A 20,159-nucleotide genomic window follows, 5' to 3' on the forward strand; every position below is an offset into this window, starting at 1 on the left:
GGGCCAGGAAGTGGGAGTGGGTGGGTTGGTGAACAGGGGGAGGGGGGAGGAGATAGGGGGGTTTTGGAGGGAAAATTAGGAAAGGCGATAACATTTGAAATGTGAATAAAGAAAATAATCTAATAAAAAATAAAAATTAAAAAAATAAAAGAAAACAAGGTGGATGCAGATGAAGGAGGAGACACTGACAACAATCTGTGTGAGGGGTGAGACAATGTCTTGGTGTAACCAACACCTGACCCCCGCTGCAGCCATGTCTGTGTGACTGCATCAGCACCAAGGCTCAGAGAAGATTGGCCAGGGCCTGGGTCTCAGTGGGTTCTCAAGGACAGGGTACACTCCAAAGAGAGATCCATTTTTATCTGTAGGTGACAGCAATCTTGGGGAGAGGTGGTGATGTTTGCAGGGGTGACAGCAGCCACACCACTTGGGGTACCCTCTGTCTTTTCCACTTCACTACTGTATTTTTCCCCAGAGGGATAACATTTGAAATGTAAATGAAGAAAATATCTAATAAAAAATGTATTAAAAAGATGTGGGGTGACTGAGGAAGGACAAATGGTGTGTTCTGCCTCCTGCCCTTTGCTGTCAACTTGCTTTCCAAACGGTCTGAATCAGTTACAGAGAAAAGCATTTTCATCAAAGCCTGTCTTTTAAGCTACTTTAAAAAATTCCTACGGAGCAAGTGTCTGAATACTGTGCAAATCATGACCTTCAGTCAAAGGCCTTGGAGAATCAGCCAGGCCTGGGAGCCAGAGCTAAAAGGGCCAAGAACTCAAATCCAGGCAGGCAGTGGGGGTGGTGGGGTAGGGGCTGTGACAGTGCAGTCACTGGGATGGCTCTCTAGATTTTCCTCAGGGGTTCATATTCAATGCTGGAACAAGGAGGAAGAATCAGCCTGTCAATGTGTAAGTTACTTTAGTTTCTTTATTATCTTCTCTTTATAACATACACTCCACCTGAAAAAAATTGTGGTGAGCTGGTGAGATGGCTCAGTGGTTAAGAACACTGGCTGCTCTTCTAGATGTCCTGAGTTCAATTCCCACCAACCACATAGTGGCTTAAGACCATCTATAAACGTATCTGATGCCCTCTTCTGGCATGCATGTGTACACACAAACTAAGCACTCCTATACAAGCAAACAAATACATATCTGTGTGTATGATGTATGTGCGCATATGTGTGCATGTGTGTGCATGTGCGTGCATGTGTGTGAGTGTAGGCAAACATGGACCATGCTGCATGTCTGGAGGTCACAGCAAGCTTGCACATTGACCTTCACTTCTACTTCGAGGCAGGGTCTCTTGCTGTTTGCTTTCTTGCTGTATTCCAGGCTGGCTGGCCTGCAAACCTCCATGGACTCTTCTCCATTTCACATCTCAGCCGAGACGTACCGGGATTACAGATGTGTGCTGCTGTGTCTGGCTTTCACGTGACTTCTGGGGAATATGAATGCGGGCCCTCGAGCTTGTGGGACAAATGCTTTATCCATTGACCAATCTCTCAGGCCACCACCCCCAGATTTTTATTTTTATTTATTTATCTTGTTTTTCAAGACAGGGTTTCTCTGTGTAGCCTTGGCTGTCCTGGAACTCAATCTGTAGACCAGACTTTTCTTGAACTCAGATAGCTCCACCTGCCTCTGCCTCCTGAGGGAGGGGATTAAAGTTGTGAGCTACCATGCCCGGCCCCGTCTCCAGATTTTTAAAGGGCAGTTTCTGACATTGTTGAGTACTAACAAACCAGCTAATGGCAACGATACAGCGGCGGCGGCAGCAGCCACCTGCTGCATTTACTGTATGCTAGGCTATGCACTCATTCCCTGAGGCACGGAGATTTGTTTTGCTCACAGATGTAGCTCACATGCTTAAGTGAGCACATCGTAGGTACACATTGAATCTTGTTGGCTGAGCAAGGTGCTTAAGGGAGCACACAGTAGGTGCACACTCAACCTTCTTGGCTGACCAAGGTGAGCACGCAGAAAGGGTGCCTGAATGATATACCAAGAACATAGCAGCTTTTCCTGGTCACAGCAGGCAGCTAGTAGCATAGCCAGATTCAAAGCTGTCTTCTAACCCCTCTGCTAATTGCCTCTTCCAGGAACAGACAGATGTACCCAGCTCTGGCTACGTACCTGACTCCAGCTGCCAGTGAACCACTCCACCTTGCCTGTGCAGGGCCCATTGTCACACGGCGTAGCCTCCACTGGCCTGTTGTTCCCACAGCCTTCCAACGGCAGGCTGCTGACGTGGTTGGTCATGCACACCACTGAACGTGTCCTCACTCCTGCCCCACACTCCGCTGAGCACTGTGAGACAGAAGGAAGGCACATTAGTGGGGGCCCATGCAGGTTCTGGGGATCCTTCCAAATGATGCCAAGGGCTCACTGACCTCTGGCGCTTTCTTCTATACATAGCTGACAACCTTTTCTCACTCAGTACACTCTCTAGGATGGGAGTCTCCTCATCTATTACTTTTGTCTTCTAGGGTTTTAGTTACTCACAGACACATGTTTGTACGTGTTACGTGGGAAACTCTAGAAACAAACAATTCATCCATTTTAAGTGGTCCTGACTATCCCATTCTTCAAGAATTCCAGTTCCAGTATTCCACCCTGTACCCCATTCTGGATAGTCAGTGTTGCTGTAGTCCCATGACCACATGAGGGGCTCTGAGAGCACATGGCTCCCTCTTCCTGGATGTTTTCCCCTTCACCAGGAAACAGCAGAAGCTTGAGGACTGGGCTCCAGCGCCCTTCCTCTAAAGCACCCCTGCCTGCCCCTTGAACAAACTCTTTGTAGCCTCTGAAGTCATGTGGTTCTCTACCCACTCCCTCCCTTTGTTTTCCAAATTGTTTAAAATTTTTGTCTGTAAGTACAGTGTGTAAATATGTATATATGCTTGTGTGTGTGTGCATCTGGGGGCCTGAAGTTTATGTTGCTGTGCCCTCCTCAACTGCTCTCTACCTTATTTTTTTAGGTCAGGGGCTCTCACTGTACTGGATGCTCACTAATTTAGTCACAGTGGCTGACCAAGGAGCCTCAGGGATCCATCCATCCAATGTCAGACGGGGTAAGGGCACTCTTACCATTAGAGACGGGGAGTTGGTGGTGAGATGATCCGTTAACTAACCTTTCTCTACTCTCACTTCTTCTCACATCTCTGTCACTCCCACACTCACCTCCCTCGATGGCCACTCCCCATCCTCTGATCCTTTCTCCACTATGTATCTTTCTCCTCACTGAAGGAGGGCACGAGCCCTCCAGACAAGCTCCCCTTCTGTGGTCTCCACAAATCGCATAAAATATCAACATCAAATACAGTCTATATACGGTTCTCTAGTTAATCATTTGTTAGTTCAAGTACAGGCTGAAGACAGACTATACAGGTAGAAGTAGTCCTGATCCTTTCCCCAGGGTCACACACTGTCATAAAACTTTAGCTCTGTTTGTACTGTTGTGAGGATTCTGAGACACCGAGTCAACTCCTTGGGTTAAAAAGCTATTTGTTACAGTAGGCAGAATAATCCAGGCTGGAGACCATTCGTGTGGTCAACTCAAGACAAGGTATTTAATCTGGGCGTGGTGGTACACGCCTTTAATCCCAGCACTTGGGAGGCAGAGGTAGGCCAGCGTGGTCTACAGAGTGAGTTTCAGGACAGCCAGGGCTACACAGAGAAACTCTGTCTTGAAAAACCAAGACCAACCAACCAAACAAACAAACAAAAGACAAGGTATTTAAAATCTCTTGTGAAGAATAAAAAGTAAAGTCTTGACCGTTAGAGAGGTGGCTCAGCGGCACTCGTGTTTGCTAGCTGGGCATGGTAGTGCTCACCTTTAATCCTAGCACCAGGTAGGCAGAGGCAGGCAGATCTCTGTGAATTTGAGGCCAGCTTGGTCTATCCAGTGAGTTCTATGTCAGCCTAGGCTACATAAAGAGACCCTGTATCAAAACAAAACAAACAAAACCCAAAAAGAAACAAAACTCTAAGTGCCAGCTGCTTTTGCAGAGGAACCAAGTTTGGTTCCAGCACCCACACTGAACAGATCACAACTGCATATAAGTCTAGAGTCATGGAATATGAAACGTTCTACTGTCATCTGTGGCCACCCATAAACATGGCATCCATACACATACACATGCATTCTTACATGTACACATAGCATCTTTACATATATACATACACATGGCATCCACACATATGCACATGGCATTTTTACACACACAGCATCCTTACACATACATATATACATACGCATGACATCCTTACACATACACATGGCATACACATACACACACAGACACACACACACACACAGACACACACAGACACACACACACACACACACACACACAGATAATAATTAAAAAAGCAAATGTTCAAAAAGTAAGCCAAATGTCATATTTGCTGCCTCAAGTTCTACAGATATTTCTCCCTACATAAGTTTCCTCTGCTGAATGGACTTATTTAATCTTCTGCCTTCCACACGGAGGTGTGTCCACCTGGGGCAAGCTGGTCTCCAAATCCCCATGGTCAACGATGGAGCCAGGTCCAGAGAGGGGACCAGGATGACAGGATTTGAAAGCTTCTCTATTACGCCATTGGCTGGGGGAAGCATGGACAATTTAGATCCGAAAGGAGCTTCTTGGAGCTTGGAAGCCTGAGAAATGGGGGGAAATGGGGGAAATGGGGTGCCCCCCTTACACAGCAGGGACTGAGCCACACATATCTGCTCTCCACTCCCTAGATGTGCTCTGGAAAGACTGATCATGTCTGTTGAGGTAGGCAGAAAAGAGACAGCATCCCAGTCACACTTGGGGGCTGCAGAAACAGGCACACAAGGGATTCCAGAGCCTCTCCTGGTGAGCGTCACCTTGCGTAAGGCTCTTATAACTATTCAACATTGGATACCTTCCTCAGTTGCTGTCTGTCTTGTTTTTATTATTTATGCATTTTCGTTTTGTGAGAAGAGTCTTATTATATAACCCTGGCTAGCCTGAAACTCACTGTATAGATCAGGGTATCCTGGAATTCCACAGAGATCCACCAACCCTCCCTCCTGAGTGGTGGGATTAAAGGTGTGCACCACAGTGTCTGACTTTACACTTTTTTTTTTTTTTGAGTCAAGGTCTCCCACTGACCTGGGAGATCCCAGGGTTCAGATAGGCTGGCTGACTAGTGACCTCTACCTCCCCTGAACTAATAGTACAGATGTTACCATCATGCCTGGCTTTTATATGGGTGCTGGGATCTGGACTCGGGTCCTCATACTTGAGCAGCAATCACCCACTAAGCCATCTCCTAAGTCCTTACATTTTTTCCCAATCACAGTGACTAGATGCAAGATCCACCATTTCAACCACTCCTGAGTTTCTTCTTCCTTGCTTGCATGCATCTTTTCTAGCCATCCCCAGAATCTGTCTTTCATTAGAAACTCTATTTCCATTTCTGGCAGATGAAGTCAACTGACTGCTGGCTTCTCTTGCATACAGTAATGAGCAGAGTGATGACCAGCCGCATCTGCCTGTGAGTTTCCTTTCATAGCTCAGCCCTGAGGAGTAAGTGTCTACTATATTTCAGGCACAAAAATCTATGAAGTCATCTCCTAACCTTGGAATGCTGAGGAGAGGCAAGCTATTGTTTTTTTCACACCCCCTCCTTAATTGCAGAGACCCTTGGTCCTCATAGGAGTCTATAAACCTGAGTCCGTCTCTAGCCTTTTGTCAAAGATATTGTGGCAGCTGGTGGTTCTCAGAGCAAACCAGCTGCCATCTTTAACAGATCAGCTGAGCCTGCTTGTAAGGGCCAGTCACAGATGGGGCTGTGGGATGGTGACATTTCTCAGAGATGGAGGGCTTAGGGAGGGTGCATGGACTTTGGGCTTCTGCTACTGGTGTGCAATTCTTCTCTAGCTTACACACGGCCTAGAAGGCCCTGAGAATATAGACAGGGGTGGGCAGGGAGGGTGGTAATTGTGGTGGTTTGATTAGGAATGGCCCCCACATCTCATATATTTGACTGTAGGATCATGGGGAATATAATTAGCTGAGAGGGATTAGGAGGTGTGGCCTTCTTGGAGAAAGTGTGTCACTGGGGATGGGATTTGAGGTTTCAAATGTTCCAGTCTGGCCCAGTGTCTCTTCTTCCTGCTTCCTGTGGCTCTGGATCTGGATCTAGAACTTTCAGCCTCTCCAGGACTCTGCCTGCCAGTGTGCTGCCTTGCTCCCCCACCATGATAACATTAGATTAAACCTCTGAAACTCTAAGCAAGCCCCCAACTAAATGCTGTCTTTTATAAAAGTTGCTATGGTCATGGTGTCTCTTCACAGCAATGGGACACCGACAAAGGCAGTAGCCAGAGGGGATCCATCCATAGATGCACACAGCCATGGATGCAGCTATGGGGAAGTTGTCACGTATTCACCCGGTGTTGCTGTGTTGGCATCGCCTACACTCCTGCAACAGTCCCTTGCCCATGCTCGCAAGGGAGCCCAACAAACACTTTGGATTCCCAGGGTGGACTTTGGTTTGCCATTGGAATCTTATGAGGACGAAGGAGACACTGTTGATGTCTCACTGGGGAGGGAATGGACTTTGGGATTCTGAGTTACAGTGTGTCCCTGAGTGGCTCAGGGGAAATCCTGTGACATAGCCGGGGGCACACTCACCCTTTCACTCCACTCTGTGAGGAACCAGCTCTTCGCACAGGGCCCCATGTCACAGTTCTCGATGTCATTTGGCCGGAGCTTCATGTTGCACTCCTCGTCATGCACCATGTCCCCGATGTTGCTCACACACTTCACGTCTCGGGTCCGCTGCCCCACGCCACAGGGCACTGAGCACTAAAACACAGCAGGCTTTGGTGTCTCGTTCTCATTCTTGGTCACCTGACCCCCAACAGATAATGTGAGGAGGACCTGTGTGTTGTTGGGTCCACTGCAATTCCCAGGGGAGAAAGTGATCATGGGAAAACTCCCTGGCCTGTTCCTCTAAGAACCTTCTTGTATGGCATACCGGCCGGCTCTGGGCCTCAGCCTTTCCAGCTCCAGGACGGATGCACAGCTAGAAGGCACTGGCTCTGACAGTAGTTGCTAACCTTTTCTTAACGCGTGGGAGACATAGGGCAGGTGAAGTCTGCAGACACAGGACTCACACAGGCTCACCCACGAGAGTGGATATAGGCCATGCATACTAGCCTGAACTCCACTGAGCGTTGGCAGGAGCCATGGGTGCTAACAGGCTACCCAGCAAACATTCCCCACCCTACCCAAGGGTTACGAATCACTGTTGTAGTAAGGAAGGATGGATATCGGAGGGAGGGGCAGGTCCTGTACCGAGGTCCAGTCGGTCCGAATCTGCCACTCGCTGCAGATCTTGAGCTGGCAGGTGCTGGTGGTCTCTGGCTTCTCCAGGTGCTGGCAGCGGTAGGGTTGCACCGTCAGGCTACGGTTGGCATACACCTGGCGACACAGGACCTGGCGGTGCTGCATGCCCAGACCACAGGTCTTGCTGCACTCCGACCACTCCCCGATGTCCCAGCTGGTTCATGGAATGGGTTGGGGTGGACAGAGAGGGGACATCGGTTAACACAATCACTGGGTGGGGGAGGAGCCCTTTCCCCGGAGCAGCGTCTAAAGGCCCTGTGATTGTAAGAGAGCCGGTTGGGCATGCTGTTCACCGTGACTAGACTGCCCAGATTCTTGCTCTACACAGTTATCGAAAGAGCGAGACGGCACAGATGATTTCTATTTAGTGATCAAAGCAGAATCTCTCAATGACGCCTCCAAATTAGCTTAATTTCCTTATGATGCTAACCCACTTGGGAGCTGAGAGATCTACAGCCAAGGTATCTTCTACTGCCTGTCATCTCATGGCCAGTCTCAGCAATTAGTGAACGAAACATGATTAGACGTACAGCATGTATTTGGATAAAAATTACATTTTTTTTAAATTCTAAGGATAAATCTTTGACCTTTTAGGACATGTCCTAATCCATCTAAGGCTGTCTCATTTATCATCCAACAACCCAATGCCAACTCCTCTCAGATATGCTCCTGACTCCTCCACACCAACTAGGCACCGTCTGTATACTCAGCTCACATATGAGCTTCTTTACTGGGTTCTCACTCCTATGACCTCCCGCTTTCCTGGATGAGCTTCCTGGCTATGCCTGTTGCTTGTTTCAGACCATCAGCTCCTCTAGAAAGGCAGGCAGGCAGGCTTGCTGAGGGGCCTGTATCTTGCACACAGACCCAGTCAGTGTCTGCACATCAAATTTGAATGGGGTTAAAAATCCAAATGCATGCGTTACTAAGCTCTTATGGCTGTCAGCCAGAAGGGACCTGGTGAGAGGTGACCAGGGAGGCCTCTTACAAGGCTGGGCAGGGGAAGAGGTTGCAGGGTTCCTCCTCTGGGGTCGGCTTCATGCTGGAGTCACAGTAGCTCTCGGGAACCTCCTCGTGTGTGTTTCTGTGCACGCAGCGGAAGATAGGGTACTGCGATCCTGTAATGACAAGGAAGATGGCTGAAGGCCGGCCCACACCTGAGATGCTGAGCTGTGGTAAGGATGAGCAGCCAGTGAACGCGTGGATATATGTATACGCACATGCACATACATGCATGCGCACACATAAATACACAGAGACAGTAAAAGAACTCACTAGTTAATGGGGTATGCATAGAGTGGGCACAAACAGAAACTTTCCCCCTTCAGGGTCTGGCTGGAGATAGAGAAATAGCCACATGTGTCAGGGAAAGGGGCTGTCCACTAACCAGAATAAACGGGCCTGCTAGGCAGGTGCATACAAGGGGTTGAAGCAGAAGAGATTCAAGACTTAGAGCAGAGCAGCTGCCTTTGTAACACATTTCCCACGACCCAACAGTGTCCCGATTCAGGGGCTCGGTCTTTTTTTTTTTTTTTAAGATTTATTTATTTTATGTATATGAGTACACTGTAGCTGAACAGATGGTTGTGAGCCTTCATGTGGTTGTTGGGAATTGAAGTTTTAGGACCTCTGCTTGCTCCGGTCAATCAATTCTGCTCGCTTTGGCCCAAAGATTTATTTATTATTATATATTCGTACATCGTAGCTGTCTTCAGACATGCCAGAAGAGGGCGTCAGATCTCATTATGGGTGGTTGTAAGCCACCATGTGGTTGCTGGGATTTGAACTCAGGACCTTCGGAAGAGCAGTCAGTGCTCTTACCCGTTGAGTCACCTTGCCAGCCCAGGGGCATGGTCTTTTTAGCATCCACCTGTTTTCCATGAGGTAGAGCTTCCCTGGACAGGTCAGTTCTGGTTTAATCAGAGGTCTAAGCTTGTAGTACTTTTCCAGAAAGCTAGTAACTGCTTCATGTTTTTGTTTTGAATATACAGACTAGTTTCATTGCCTTAATAAGGACAAACTATTTTCTATAAAAAGCAAGTTAAGGGAAATTTCTAGGTCTCAATTCAATTTTGCCTTTCTCTCTGCTGCCATCTGCTGGCAGAACTTGAGAGTTACTCGAGGCCATTATGAAACTAGGCCAACTTGCAACTCTTCCTAGGATGAGCATTGTCATTCATTTAAAACTATGCATATCTGTGCTTCTAACTGGTTAAACTCCCCCCTCCCCCAAGAGCTGTAACTCACCACAGTTTTAATTGTACCAGGCTAACTTTTTTTCTTTTAAAGTTTCTTTAAGAAAAAACTTTTTTTTTAAATTAACTTTGTTCTTAGACAGTTTTTTTTTTCCAAAATGGCTCAACATAATTTATGTTTTTATGTTAAAATGTACAGAGTTCTTTTGAAAGTACTTGCTAGAAAGGGGGAAAAGATATTACATACAAGGAGAGGGAGGGGGGCTGCCTGGCCAGGTACATACACAATGCATTCTGATTTCTTACATTTTCTACCCCTGCTATCACCTGCTTCCTACAGGGAACCCACACCTGGTACTCTAAATCTGGTTAAAAACCCACGGCTGAGGAGCTGTTGGCTCTAGGGGAACCCACTACTGTTGTAGTGATGGAAATCTCGTCTAGCTGCCTTGTAAACACTTGTGTTCACACCCATCTGCGACTCTCCGTGTTAGTCGGAGAAATGTCCTTTCGCCCTGGATGGCGGCGGATGCTCAGACACACAGCTGGCAAGAGACTGAGAGTATGTGATGGTCCAGTGCTCAGCTACAACTCTTAACACAAGTGCCTCATGTGATCCATCATGGATACAGGGCAGGGGTCCTTCAGGCTGGCCTCCTGCAACTCCCTGAGCCATAAATGTGACAGTCTGTGAGAGTTTTGAATCTGAAATAATCACTTGTTGAAACTACTGTGTTAGTAAATATGTACATGTAGCTATAATCTAAGACCATTATTTAATATGTTCCAATTAAGTCCAACTGTTAACTGAGTTAAAGCAGTTGTGACTATGAATTGAATAGCAAAAAAAAAAAAAATCCTGTTTTGGTATTAAATTTTGTTAAGCAACACGCCTATCTCCCTTACATAGGATATATTTTTGTTTAATATTTTAAAGATTGATTTATTTTTTATGTGTATAGGTATTTTGGCTGCATGCATGTCTTTTTGTGCAGTGGTCACAGAGGCTGGAAGAGACTGTCGGTCCCCTGGAATTGGAATGACAGACTCTTGTCAGCAGCCACGTGGGTGCTGGAAATTGAACCTGGATCCCCAGGAAGTTAAGCAGATAGTGCTTTTAACTGCCGAACCATCTCTCCAGCTCCAGGAGATATTTTTAAATTAAATTCAACCAACATTAAGCACACCGTGCTAAGTTACAACGATACTAAGACCCAGTCCACAGCCTGCAGTGAACATTTGAAACTCAGCTATTAGAGGATTAGGTGAAGTTCTTAGGTAGCCTGTTCCTTTCCCTCTAGACCGTGTGAGTCTAACTTTTCCACTTACAGCTTTGCGGACTGAGTAGCTAAAGTAAGGTACCCCGACTGCTTGGCACTCACAGAAGGGGAAACCTAATACACACAGCATAGAGGATATAGGATACTGTAGGAATGCTCTGTGCCTGGAAAGATGGATCTTGCTTGGGGTTGTCTGGCAGATGGCCACTGCCTGCCTCTCCTCCCATCTGACTGCTCTTACATGCACTGTGTATTGTCCATGGTCCAGCTCCATGGAAAGGTACCAAGCAGACGAAATGAGAGGCTCTTTGTCTCTCCGAGTCTGAGAAAATGTCAGCTTGATAACTTTTGCCTCTGGTGACTGCAATGGTTTCTTTCTTTGGGTTAGCTTTAGTATCTGCAGAAGGTATCATGCAGACTTAGCATGTCTCCTCCAGTGACTCCTCTGGTTGCCAACAAGCAAGGCCAGGGTGTAGGGGAGATGCTGGCTGGGCTCAGGCAGCAGGATGAACTTAAGATCAGTTGTCCAGACTCACATCAAGGCAAACTGGTCAACACAGAAGCAGAAGCACAACACATTGCAAACGGAAGCTGTGTGACACTATAAAGAGTTAGATAAAAGAAGTGTCAAGAAAAAAATTGAAAAAAGAAAGGGGAACTGCTGGAGAGATGGCTCAGCGGTTAAGAGCACTTACTGCTCTTCCAGAGGTCCTGAGTTCAATTCCAGCAACCTCATTGTGGCTCACAGCTATCTGTAAAGGGATCCGATGACCTCTTCTGGTGTGTCTGAAGACAGTGACAGTGTACTCACATACATTAAAATGAATAAATTAAAAAAGAATAATCTTTAACAAAAAAGAAAGAAAAGAAAAAATGAGTAAACGCAGACTTAGAAATACAGGAACCAAGAGAGCCCCATCAGGAGGTTGGCAGAGGTCTGGGCATTTGTGAGGGACAGGGGCTGATCTCTCCGGGACAGGGACCTGGGTTGTGTAGCTGAGGAGTACACAGTGGCGGCAAACTTGTCACTTGTGCTGAGCGCTCAGTTTACCCACGTGCCTTGTGCACCTGCATTGCATTGCCCATGCCCTGCATGTCTGCTGCCACCACTCTTAAGGGGACACAGGGTTCCAGGGGTGTCCCCCCTGTAGCCCAAGGGTGGCATGTGGTCAAAGGTAGCTATGAATGCCACTCGAGACAAAAGTTGTAAACTTATTTAAAACCAAAAAAAAAAAAAAAAAATTGAACTTGATTGTGAGGCTCATGAGCAGGAACTTTGTAGAGAGGACAATATTGTGGCACAGCGTCAAAGGTTGGCAATGCTTGCTGGAGGGAGCACAGGAGGTGTCCCACCATCTCCCGCTGTTTGTCACAGAGAGAGGAAGGGAACTGTACCCAGTTGTGCTTTATTTTCAAGGCACCCTTCAGAAGCTCTCTGGCTTCAGAGCCAGTGCCGTTTGCAGGGTAAAGAAGAGAATGAGACAGTTGTCTCAGATGCCTAGAGCAGCAAATGCCAAGGGTGGCACGCACAGGCACACATGGGTGTGCATATGTACAGTGTACATATTTGAAATGGATCATGTGGATATCACATTTCATACTTCACATTCTGGTGTGTGTGTGTGCGCGCGCATGTGTACAGTATAAAAGTAAAGACTGCCTTAGAAAAACATGATTTAATTTGGACATACAAATTTACATTCTTTGGACTGGAGAGATGGCTCAGCAGTTGAGAGTACTTCCATAAGATCTTGGTTCAGCTCCCACCATTGTCATGGTGGTTCATAACCACCACTTCTAGGGGCTTTGATGTCCCCTTCTGGGCACTTTGGGAACTTCATACATGTGGTGCAGATAAACTTCTGCAGGCACATACACACAAAGTTTTGGTTTTTTTAATTTAGAAAAAAATAAATTCACATTCTTTATGCCACAGAGCATGGGTAAAGGCAAGAATACTAAAGGTATAAGTACCCCTCTTGTGTCTTTTCTGATAGATCATATTGTGTACATTTAAACTGTGGTAACAATGTATCAATTTATTCAGGAATCATCTGAGGAGCTCACTCGGAGAAACATCAGGTGCTCACCATGATGCTGAGCACTGAGGCTACGAAGTGCAAACTTGGGGAGACAGACATTCCAGACAGCCAAGGAACATGCCTGAAGTGTTGTGAGTTCCTAGGAAAGAGTGCTTACTTGGAACATGCAGAGTCAGGCAGGCTCCACAGTGGAAGAGACACCTGACCCGGGGCTTGGAATATATGGTGGTTAATATTGTAACCTTGGAGACTCACCTATGAGACCAGCCTCTAAATGTGTGTAAGGGAACTTCTAGATTAACTGAGGTAGGAAGACCCACCCTAACTGTGGGCAGCTCCATTCCCAGGGGCTGGGTCCTAGACTAAATAAAAAGGAAGAGGGGAGCAAAACATAAGCGTTCATGGCCCTCTGCTTCCTGACAGCGGATACAATGTGACCAGCTGTTCCTAGCTTCTGTTGCCATGACTTCCTACCATGATGGACACTCACACTGCAAACCACAACAAAACAAAACAAAACAAAACAACAACAACAACAAAAAAACCCTTCCTACCTTAACTTTGCTCCTTGTCAGGTCTTTTGTCACAGACATGGGACTAATGGAGTATGAAGAGTAGTGTGCTGTGCTGTCAGGTGCCGGAGGATAGTAATGGAGGGAGAGGGAGGCAGCTAGGGGAAGGCTGAGGGCACTCTGACTCTGCGATGTTTCTCCATCACCTCTCTTACAGAACAGAGAGGGGCTTGCTGAATGACCACCTGGATGATCAGTTCTTCAGGCCATACCTCACTATATCCATAAATCAATATCGTGTGGTCTCTACACAGGGTGGGGAAGAATCTTCTACACACATAATTTTGGATTGCAAACCACACAGTGGCAGTTTCCTCTGAGCTATCCAGGCGCTGCATCAATTCATAAGTGGCAGAAGAGCTGGAAAGGAGTCCATTTGGATCTCAGGTTCCTTTGTCAATGCTGAGATACTCTGCTTATCTCTGTAATGCCTAGGATAAAATCTTATTAAAATGATTGTGGCCTTTTGGCAGAGTTATCGCTAGCTGTCTGGCTCTGTCAAGACACAGTCTACAGGCATCTCATTTCCCCTTACAGATTTACAATAGAAGCCAGTTCAGCTGCTCTTCAGGCCACATCTCGGCTCATGTAGTCTGAGCACAGCAAAATGGATGCAATAAGAGCTCATACATTAATTCTCCAATTACCAGGCGGAATCAATCATTTTGGAATCATCAAGGCTTTGAGCATAAAGAATTCCAACCACCCAGTCCTATCCTTCTACCCTCAAATAAAAACGAATCAAAGACTTAAACTCTAGCCCCAAAAGCCATTACACCAGTGCTCCTTTGAAAAAGATATCCTCAGATCCAAGACTTTCTTGGATCTGATCTCTCTCTGTCTTTCTGTCTCTATCTGTCTCTGTCTGTCTGTCTCTGTCTCTCTCTCTGTGTGTTCACATGTATAAACGTCAGAGGAAAACCTAGTGTGCTGGTGGTTTTTTCCTACTTTTTTTTCCAGACAGATTTTCCTTGTGGTTTCCTGCTGTGTAGGCCAGGGCAGGCAATTTGGGAGTTTTCACATCTCTGCCTCTCATCTCTCTGAAGGGAGCTGAGGATTATAGAGGCTTATGCTCCACGTTCAACTTTTATTATGTGGGTTTTGGGATTTGAACTCGGGTCCTCATGCTTGCATAGCAAGTGTTCTTGCACACTGAGCCACCTCCCCAACCCAGATTCAAGTCTCTTGAAGAGAAAAAAGACCACCAACAAAACAAACCAACCAAACACAAAACTCAACTAATCATCAAATCAATGCCTCTCTTGGTGGATTTCCAGGTTTTAGGAAGTTTGGAGTGGGGCAGAGCTTTTGTTTCTATAGTAACGCTTCCTCAGAGAACAACTGTTTCAGGGCAACAACAGAATCTGATGCCCTCAGCCTATATAGGGAGAAGATTATAACTATGTCTCAGCGGTTAAGAGCATTGACTATTCTTCCAAAGGTCCTGAGTTCAATTTCCAGCAACCACATAGTGGCTCACAACCATCTGTAATGGGATCTGATGCCCTCTTCTGGTGTGGCTGAAGACAGCTACAGTGTCTCATATACATAAAATAAATAAATCTTAAAAAAATAGATTGACTGTAGTTCATGGGTGCTTCCTTGTAAAGAGGACCATAAGTCACCTTGGAACAGAGGCAGAGTCAACTTGCAGACCATGGGGCAGAGCAGTCACACAAGGGTTTCCAGAAACTGATTCCCCGATCTTTCCTGACTCTGGAGTTGCCAAGGGAAGGGCACTGGGTCTGTGTTACAGTCTAGACCTGATGTGGACCTCTTCACGAATGCCACCCTTGATAATAAGCCTGCAGTCATGCTTTACTTTGAGCCTATCAAAATGCCATTTTATCTAAATTCACCCAAACGCCACCCTTCTCCTCAGTCCCATACCGTCTGCCTTTTCCTTGGAGAGAGGTTGTATGCACATACACACGGGCACACTGGCTCTCTTCTTACAACAGTTAACAGATGTGACATTGTTAGGGCAGGGGCTTTTCTCTGGTGGTCCTGGCTGACTGAGCTAGAACACTGGATGAACCTGGGTTAGCATTTTTATCAAGAGAGTAGGAAAGGGAGGGGAGGAAGATGAAAGCTTGCAGTGAAACGCTAAGACCCCAGGTGTATTGTCCCCCTGAAACCTTTAGGTCATGGCATTCACACCAGACATCTATAAACCCGATTTCTCAATTTTTTAGACTCTGGCGCCTGCATGCACATTCTCTGATTATAGCCACAGGAAAAGCTCAACTCAGATCTATGCTAGCTGTTTTGTTGTTGTTTTGCTTTGGTTTTTTTTTGAGACATGGTTTCTCTTGGCTCTCCTGGAACTCACTCTGTAGACCAGGCTGGCCTCAAACTCAGAGATCCATGCACCCCCAATGCCTGGCTCTGTATTTTTTTCAATTGTCCGTCTTTGTTGAGTAGCTTCTGAGACACAACCTTGGGGCACAGTGACACTCTGCTTGAGTGTTTCTTATGCTTGGGGTCTTGAGTCACGAAGACCTAATGTGACAGTGAAGGTCGTCTGTTTCTGTGTGCTTGATGCCCTACTATGTCAGTGTGACCTCTGAGGTGCTAGCGTGAGGCCTGGGAATGCTTTTGTAAACCCCTGTGCATCAAAGCTTGGATGAGCACGTCTGGCTGGCAGTCTTTGGTGTGAACGTATCATTGCTGGAAGGGAGCCCTGGAAGCTGGTTTCCTGGACTTGGTTCATGTGTCTACTTGCTCATTCAAATCTGTATTCGATCACTGTGATAAAGGGGGTGGGGGCACAGATTTTCTGAATCCCACTACTGGATGAGCCTGTGGGTTATCTTGGGAACCTGTCAGCCAGTCTGTTACATGAACAAACCATCTCACAGGTGGTTCAAGTTGGTGAGAGGCTGCCTCATTGGCTGGGCCCTCCCTTATCTGCTGGCTTGGGATTCCTACGCAGGCTTACCTTTCCCACAGGTGGTGGAGCATTCTGTTGTCCCCAGCTGCTTCCAGTTGTGGTCCCGGCTTCGCCTTGGGGGCTGTGGTGCTGGGGGCACCAAGTTGTCTGGTCGGTGGGAAGGGAATCTCTCCGGATGCCTGACTGGGAAGGTCTGCGTGGATTCTGACGTGAATACCTCAGGGGCCTCGACTTGTGAGTCTTCCTTTTCCTGGTTCTTCTCCCTCTCTTCTCTGTCCTCCTGGCCTCTGTCTTCCTCTTCCAGCTGCCCATTGAAAGGTTCTCCTAGGAGAGGCAGCACACGTACAGAAGTGAGAAGTCTTTGCACACTGAGTTGGAAAAGTGTGAAAAAGGGGCCTGCCACTGGACAGGATGCAGCAGGCGTTCATTTGAAATAGCAGTGATAGTTTTAAAAAGGAAATACTCATCTCTCTTATATTTAAAACATTATTAAAAATCAGTAATAAGGGGCTGGAGATATGGCTCATTGGTTGAGAGCACTGACCACTTTTGTAGAACACCCGGATGTAATTCCCAGACCCATACAGTGGCTCCCAACCATCTCTAACTCCAGTCCCAGGAAATGCAACACCCGCTTCTGGCTTCCTGGGGTGACACATGTGACACACAATGAGATACTCATACATAATTAAAAAAAATCTAGAAAAAAAATCAGTAAGGAACTGCAAAGGCCACAGGAAGATGCCCCCCCCCCCGCCCCAACAAACATACAAACAAGCCAAAAGCCATAAAAAAAATACTCTCTCAGCTTCACTCATAATGAACATATCACCAATGTAGACACAGGAGACTCTCAACTCTTTTCTACCTTATGATAAGAGTTAGAGAGTTTGGAAGCTCATGTCTCTGAGTCCTGTGGTGAAGCTGACATCCACTTCTTTCAGTATGCGTGATCTTACAGATGCCAGCTTTTGGCGAGCAGACTGGCACCAGCACTCTAAATTTTAAATGCACACCCTCTTTGACCTACTTATGCTGTTTCAAGAATAGTTATCCTATACACGGTCTCGTTCTTTTACTTAAAGCTGTACATAAAAATGTGGTTACTAAAATATCCTATGCCATAGCAAGACAACAGGCTTCAATGTGTAGTGACAGTAAAAATTAAATGACATCATAGCACAACTATGAAGTGGAACAAAAAAGGATGCAGCATATATATGCTCTAACTCAGCAGCATGACAGGTATGTTGTTTGCGGAACAACAATGCATAGACTTGGCTTTGTGCACACACGGACACACACGTGTGCAGAGAGATGCGGCAGGCCACTTTTGAGATATGGGGTCTCTCTGTTTTTGTTTCTCTTCAAGTCTGAAAGATAGCTATGCTCCAGGATTTTCTTGCTTGTTTTCATTTTAACAGATAATGAAAGCTGTCTGGTTTGAGGGGGGACCCTCAGGAAGGATAAAGCAGAGTTCCCACAAACATCAGTGGTGGGCAGGGCAAGGGCACAGCAGAGAAGGCCTAGTTAGACATCAACTTCCAATGGCCTGAGGCTTTGCATTTCCTGAGCACTAAGGGCCCCAGCATGGACCACACAATGTCCTAGGAACCTTACCACGTCTGGGGTGAGATTGGGGGTCAACTCTCAGTCTCACCCTCTATTTTTGCCCTCAGCAGGAGCTGGAAGGTTCTAGGAGGCTGCTCCTGTGGGCAGGTCAGCAGAGTCAGTGCAGAGAGACAGGACCCACACATCGCTTTAGCCCCTTGCAGATCCCAGGGCCTTTCCCTAAGCTTACTGTGAGCATGCATGCACACGGACACCCACCCATCAGGTGTCTGCAGCCTCTGGGTTGACGGAGGCGGAATGTTCTGCCAGCTTCAGAAGCACGTAATGTTCAGGTTGGTTTTGAACTGACTAACTGCAAGCAGTGATATTTGATATGTAGACAAATGCTCAAAGTATCAGCAGACATGCTTTATTTATTTATTTATTTTAATAGAAAGGGGTTGAGGCAGAGTCATCGCACTGGTAAGAGACATTCCGTCTGGGAGGAAAAGGGAATTAAAAGCTGATACTTTTTTGTTTTGTTGTGTTTTGTTTTAATTTGTATTATTATTAGTTTTTTCTCTGCATGTGTATATGTGTCCATATGTACGAACCTGTTTACATGTATGTGAATGCACACGAGTTAGAGTGCATGTACGCATGTATGTGGAGGTTAGGTTGATATCCAGAGTCTTCCTTGATTGCTCTCTATCGACTTTAAGGCAGGATCTCTCAGCTGAACCAGAATGCACTGCAACAGCCACTGTAGCCAGCCTGCCTGCTCTGGGATCCTCTGCCCTGGCTGTCTGAGCACTGGAACTGTGGGTAGGCTGCTGTGCCCATCTGGCAATTAAGTTGATTCTGAGCTCTGAACCCTGGTCCTTTCCTCACTGGGTACACAGTCCTGATGCTATTTTTGGAGCAGTTTTAGGTGGGCAGGAAAGACTCATCAGGTTGGCTTTGGGGGTGGAGGAAGGGTCAGAAGCCATGGAGGCTGAGGCTTCTAGTAGCTGAGACCAGAGAGAAATGGATTCTGCTTGGAGCATCTTGGTCTTGGCCTCATGAAACCCTTTTGAGACCACTGATCTTTAGAACTCTAAGACTGCTACCTTCATCTTGTTCTAAGCTACTGGTTGGAAGGTCATTTGCTACAGCAGCAACAGGAAGACAACGTAATCATCTCAAATGTGGGATCAGCATGTCTATCTGTGGCTTAGCATCAAGTGAATGAAAATAACCCATCAGTAAGGCTTAAATGGAGAAACATGTTCTGATACCAAGTCCACTGACTTGAAATATGTGCCCACAGGTTTTCTCTGCATTGTTCAGGACACAGAGGGCAGGGGCACAAGAAGAGAGAGAGAGAGAGAGAGAAAGAGAGCTTTAAGAAAAAGTGACCCAGCACGTTTGATGGCAAACCAAGGGGCTTTACCTGGTCTCCTGTGTGGTGGCACCTGTGGGCTGATGGCATTATTCCTCATGATCACGTACTCATAGTGGACTCCTGGGTTGGGCTGCTGGTGTATCATCTGAGGACACAAAGTCTATGTTACCACAGCCTGCATGCACACATTCCTTTCTGGATGGCTTTGGTCTCAATAACGTAACTAGTACTGTAATTAAATGTGTAAGTTCTCATCTAGTTGTAGCAATAAACCAACGGCATTCTTAGAGGTTACTTCCAGTGGCTTCTTGTAGGTTGCTCTCGAAGAATTAAAGACTTCATGTGCATACGAATCAGAAGAGAAGCGGGCAAATTGCAAAGATTTTATGAAGATAAAAGTTAAGGTTTTATAAAGTCCAAATTGGACAGTATCTACAGCAGGCGAACCTGTGGCTGGCAGCCATACTCAGCCAGGGCTTGGGTCAGTGGCCTCGAAAATGTTCCAAGACCTTCACACTGCAGAGGAACCTGTTTGAGTACTAGGTGGTGGCAGAATCAAGCAAACAAGGACCAGCTCTCCTGAGCAGGGCTAGCTTAGAACAGTAAGGGTCCTTTAATGTTGTCCTTTAACGTCCTTGACTAGGCCACTAAGGCTCGCTGGCTCAAGTCGGCCCCAGTCCTCAATCCTCTCCCTGTTGGCTGCATGGTCTTACTCATTTTCACCCACAGGAAGCCCCTGAACTATAATGAAATAGAGTAGAAAAACAAAATCCAGGCCAACAAACCAAACCAAACCAACAACAAAAACCCCAAACAAACAACAACACACACACACACACACACACACACACACAC

At 46.6% G+C, this 20,159-nt stretch overlaps 1 protein-coding gene across 5 annotated transcripts in view; it reads right to left on the reverse strand.

The window, feature by feature from the left end:
- Thsd4 (thrombospondin, type I, domain containing 4) overlaps positions 1-20,159 on the reverse strand; it is a 555,183-nt gene that overhangs the window by 13,658 nt on the left and 521,366 nt on the right. For all 5 annotated transcript variants that reach the window (XM_006510906.4, XM_006510907.3, NM_001040426.3 and 2 more), the window contains 6 exons: positions 19,353-19,449; positions 16,418-16,693; positions 8,376-8,505; positions 7,337-7,541; positions 6,671-6,844; positions 2,136-2,309 (listed from right to left, as the gene is read on the reverse strand). In XM_006510906.4, coding sequence (XP_006510969.1) covers positions 2,136-2,309; positions 6,671-6,844; positions 7,337-7,541; positions 8,376-8,505; positions 16,418-16,693; positions 19,353-19,449 — 1,056 coding nt within the window. The remainder of the gene's footprint in view (positions 1-2,135; positions 2,310-6,670; positions 6,845-7,336; positions 7,542-8,375; positions 8,506-16,417; positions 16,694-19,352; positions 19,450-20,159) is intronic.

Source organism: Mus musculus, chromosome 9 (genome assembly GCF_000001635.26).
Source record: "Mus musculus strain C57BL/6J chromosome 9, GRCm38.p6 C57BL/6J".
Classification (NCBI taxonomy): domain Eukaryota; kingdom Metazoa; phylum Chordata; class Mammalia; order Rodentia; family Muridae; genus Mus; species Mus musculus.